Below are 5,069 nucleotides of genomic sequence, written 5' to 3'. Positions count from 1 at the left end.
TTCCGGTTAATACAATTCTAGAATGAATAATAAACATTTATCATGAAATAAGGAAATATAAAATAACAACTTTATTATTGCCTCTAAGGCATATTTCCTTCAGTTGCAACCCCTCTTCAAAGACATGCAGTTGCGACCCCTCTTGAAAGACATGCAGTTGCATCCTCCCCTTAAAAGATGCAATTGTGCACAATCTTGAAAACTTGTAGTTGTGACCCATCTTGAAAACATGTAGTTTTGACCCATCATGAAAACATGCAGTTAGTTGTGACCCTCTTGAAAACATGCAGTTGCGATCCCTCTTAAAAACATAAAGTTGTCACACCTATTGAAAACATAAAGTTGCCGCACCTACACAATAGATGTAGTCTTTGATAGGATAAGCTTCTCCCCCTTATTCTGGCATTTCTACAGTATAATCTACATATACTACCCCTTTCCTTTGATACCGATGCATATCTGTTGTGTAGATCTGAGTAAGTCTTGCGAGTGCTTTGGATGAGTACCCATGTTTGCTTTGCGCCCCTTTTCATTTGACCCGGTTTCCGCAACAACTGGTAGCAACGCGGATGCAGGTTTCCCTGATGGTGCCTACTACATGGAGACCGATGACCAGAGTAGTCCGGAGGTCCTAGGCAGGAGGCCTTGCCTTTCAATATAGTGTCATTGTTTTTCTCGGACTTCTTCAGGCAAAACTTGTCTAACTATGTCAGTACTCAGATAATATTTGCTTTGATGGCTTATGTATTCGAGCCCTCATGACCCTAGCTTGTAATATAAAGATTTATATTTAATTTCTTGTCGTAGAGTTGTGTTGTGATATTGACGTGTTACTGTTGGTGATCGTGCATGATGCGTGTATAATTAATGCATGATTATAAATGAAGGCATCACAACTTACGATCCACCTTAAAAACATAAAGTTGTTCACCTCTTGAGAACATGAGGTTGCGAACCCGCCTTCATAGAATCACAACGCAATTTAATCTACGACTAATGGCATGAACGAAGCATAGTTGAAACCCACCTTGTCCCATGAAAGTAAAAAAATAGAAGAAAAATGAAGAACAAAAAAAAAGCAAAAATCAAGAATGAAGAACAAAAAGTTAAAATAAAATAATAAAACCGATTGTATGTGAACTTTTAAAGCGTGAAGCTTCCAGTAAAAAAGAGGGTACAAATGGGTCCAAATTAAATAATACAAAAAGTAGCAATTTCACAATGTGGAGTAGCATCATGTAGAAGAAAAAACAAAAAAGCATTAGCTAGTTTTTATTTAGGCAAACTCCAAAGCTTTTTAGAGCATCTCCAACGGATGCGCCAAAAGACGCGCGCGCGGTAAACTGGTGTTTTAGCGCTCGCGGCAACTTTTCACGCGCTCCAGCGCGGGCGGGAAAATACCGCGCGCGGGAGATAGCGGCAGCTCGCGCGGTAGATTTGGCGCGCCACTTCACGCATGCCTATAAAATGCGGCGCTCGCCACGCGCTCCATCACACTGCCACGCGCCCTTTCCCTCGCCACCTTGCTGCTTTCACGCTTTCTCGCCGCTTTCAGCGCCCCGCCACCACCGCGCCACCATGCCGCCGCGCTGCCGGGGATCTTCAGGCTACCGCGGCGTCCGCAAGCGTCCCAACGGCTGGTACTCCGCCGAGATCCGGTTCGGCGACGTCCGGCTTGGCCTCGGCTCGTTCCGGCCCGCTCACGAGGCGGCCCGCGCGTACAACGCGGCGGCGTGGCGCCTAGAGAGGCCCCCGTCGCAGATGAACTTCCGGGACGTCCACACGCGCGAAGAGGCGCAATCCGTCGCCCCTCCGCCTTGTCTGATCACGGACCAGGACCATCCGGACCATGTTCGGCTGCAGCGCCGCCTCCTCGTCGCCGAGGAGGACGAGCGAGCCATGGCGGAGTGGCGCCGGTGCCACCCGGAGGACGTCGCCAACGAGCGCGCCTACTGGGCGGAGAGGACGGCAAGGCGCCGCGCGGAGCGGGCGGACCGGTGTCGGCGGAAGGCATTGGCGATATCGCAGTGCGACATCGTTGAAGCAGGTGGGAGGTCGATCTTCACGTCAGACGATGAACGTTGGGAGGACATATGAATCGATACCTCGAACAACATCTCCGAGGATGAGGATGATGATGCGGACTCGGAGTAGTTCTAGCTGCATCGTAGTTTTATCTAGTTGCACCGTAGTTTAATTTTATGTAGTTACACCGTAGTTCAGTTTTATCTATCTATGCTATGAACTTGTTATCTATTTGTACCGTCTATGCTATGAACTATGTAAAATATATTTGTATCATTTTTTATATCTATGTGAAATATATTTTGTGTCCAAAATGTAACAAATATGAACTCGCGCGCGTTGCATTTTAGCGCGCTGCTGTAGCTGCGCGCTGTATTTTAGCGCGGCTGCTGGAGCCGGCGCTGTTCTCCGCGCCAAACGTGACGATGAACGCACAGCAAACTACTTTTTAGCGCGCCACGCGTTCTGCCCCTGTCGGAGATGATCTTATTGAACTGTCATAATGTTGATAGAGACGAAAGAAATACCATCGCCAAACCAAACATGATAACCTACTATAAAACAGCTGACGGCAACCAATAGAAAAAGAAAAAGGCCCATTAACGAGAGGGCTGCACGGTCAATCATCGGACAAACAAGCAACTGGACAACGACACAACAACACGAATCTCAGCAAGCTTTTGATCCAACGGCTGTCCAGGTGAATGAGGTAATAACTAATCAGCCCGTTGAATCTCTCGGACGATGATGTCGAGCGCTCGATCATCCACCAGAAGGTCATTATGCGACATGTTGGACACCTTGACCAGCGTAAAATCCCCGCCATGGCGGCTCCACGGCGTCTGCACCGCCACGAGGCTCGCCAGGTTCACCACCCCGTCGCCATCCCCGGCGACCACGGACGGCGTTGCGTCGAAGTCATCCCGGGGGTAGTCTATCCTTTCCGGCGTCCCCACCCCGACCCCGATGACGGAGGTCACCGGCACCCCGGGATGCGGCAGCTCCCCGCCGAACAGCGGCAGCACGCGGGACTCGTACGGCCCGACGGCCTCGCCAAACCCGATGGCGACGAGGTAGTCCGCCACGTCGCCGGCTGAGTAGTTCCTGCTCTTGGTGGTCGCCAATGGCGTCGCGGTGCCGAAGGCGGCCGGGCTGGGCAGTATCCACAGGCTGGTCTGCAGGCTCCTGCCCTGCCGCAGCAGCGCGCGCGGCTCCACGAACGGCAGGCCCATGTTGTTCCCGGAGACGAGCGTCAGCATCCCCAGGACGACGCCACCCCACGAGGCGGCGATGGGTACGAAGCGCCGCACGAACTGCTGGCGCCAGGCCCGCGTCTGGCGGACGAGGAACTGGTGCGCCAGCTGGCCGCCGAAGCTGTGGGTGGCGATCACCACCGGCCTGCCGCCGTTGAGCCCGCTCGCCCTCTCGACGAGGCCCTTGAGCGCCCGGAAGAAGGCGTCGCCGATGCTGGACGGGCGCCCCACCGGCGCGACGGCGTACCGGAAGTCGTAGGGCGCGCCGAACATGGTCTCGCCGTCGCGGTACCCCATCTTCTCCAACCTCTCCACGAACGTGCTCATGTAGGAGAAGTTCCTGAGCATTTTTTGATTTGATATCACCAGCTCGTGAGGAAAATTGAGAAATTTCGGCCGAATTTTATTCAGAAGCAATCGATTGCTACTTACTTGCGATCTGGATCGGGATAGCGGAAGGCTTGGGTGGAGCCGAAGAAGGGGACGCGCGTCTCCACTCCGGCGACGTTGGAGTAGTCGTCGGCGGCGGGGTCGTACACGGAGCTCATCTGCTCCGCGAAGCACGGCACGTTGGCGGGGTCCTGGAGGGCGGAGTAGTTGAGGTAGAGGCGGAACCACCCCTCCCCCTTGCGCGCCCCGCAGCCCGGCGACGACGGCTGGTAGAGCTCGGTGAGCCGCGCGTCCAGCTCGTTGGTGCCGTAGCCCGGCACCAGGACCACGGGGTGCAAGCCCGGCGCCGCTTGCACCGCTGCTAGTGCCACTGCCAGTAGTAACTGGGCAAGAAGCAACGGGATCGCCATGGATGAACTGATCAGATGATCAAAGCTGAGTACTCCTTTTGCCCAGTTTGCAACACATTTTATACGCGAAGCATCCCATGTCGCTCGCTCGCATCCACAATGCCCACCAGTCAGTCGATGTGGATGATTGAGTACAATACTAATTGTTGACATTTTGCTTGTGTGGAGGCCCAAGGGGCACTGGATGTGGACCGGCTGCTTCTGAGAGATAACTTCAACGGTTCAACCTACTGGTTGTTGAGCGTATTCTAAAAATCCCCTTGGGTACACATTTAACTAAAAAATTATCATGACATAGATCAAAGACAACCATATTCTCTGTCCAATCTGGTTATTACTTGGAATGGGAGCACCAATTCGGGCCCAAGATGGACAGGGTTTGGCTGAACTGAATCCAGTGTGGGATTAATCTCGAACTCAAATGCTCCTGCTATGAACAGTAAATTCTAAAAAAATTCTAAAAATTCTGAAATTTTTTTGTGGTAAACTTTGAAGAATGTTTGGAGTGCACGCAAAAATTCATCACGAAATCACATCAGTGCAAGGCGTGGTAAAAAAAACAAAATCGCTGATATGAAAATGTTGTTTTCAAACGCATTTTGGAGCTTTGAATTTGTTTTTTGGCACGACTTACTACAATGTTATCTCGTGATCAAAATTTGCATGCACTTCAAACATTTCTTAAAGTTTGCCACATTTTTTTAGATTTATTTTTTTTACTTTTTTCCGAATTTACCGTTCATAGCAGCAGCATTTGAGCTCGGGATTAGAAGATACTTTCAATGCATTGTTTGCTTTGTGGAGGATGTGCATCCCAAAGAAGAATGGGGGCATGGGTTTTCATGACCTACATGCATTCAATTTAACAATGCTTGCAAAACAGGCATGGATGCTCTTAGAGCATGTCTAGCAGACCCGTATATCGCCGGCCCGCAAAACTCATTTACAGTTCGCGGAAAAATGGCTTTGCGGGCCGGCGTGGGCGGCGGCT

The 5,069-nt window shown here is 51.1% G+C and overlaps 1 protein-coding gene across 1 annotated transcript; it reads right to left on the bottom strand.

The window, feature by feature from the left end:
• Positions 1-2,524: 2,524 nt before the first annotated feature.
• LOC119274968 (lecithin-cholesterol acyltransferase-like 1) lies at positions 2,525-4,106 on the bottom strand. Its single transcript, XM_037555737.1, has 2 exons — positions 3,711-4,106; positions 2,525-3,618 (listed from the first exon to the last, which is right to left on the bottom strand). The coding sequence occupies exons 1-2, from the start codon at positions 4,076-4,078 to the stop codon at positions 2,742-2,744; spliced, it is 1,245 nt and encodes a 414-aa protein (XP_037411634.1). The 5' UTR covers positions 4,079-4,106; the 3' UTR covers positions 2,525-2,741.
• Between the last annotated feature and the right edge of the window lie 963 nt (positions 4,107-5,069).

The sequence above is a fragment of the Triticum dicoccoides genome, chromosome 3B, assembly GCF_002162155.2.
Source record: "Triticum dicoccoides isolate Atlit2015 ecotype Zavitan chromosome 3B, WEW_v2.0, whole genome shotgun sequence".
Taxonomy (NCBI): domain Eukaryota; kingdom Viridiplantae; phylum Streptophyta; class Magnoliopsida; order Poales; family Poaceae; genus Triticum; species Triticum dicoccoides.
The sequence above is the reverse complement of the archived record's forward strand: the minus strand, read 5'-3'. Positions and strand labels throughout refer to the sequence as shown.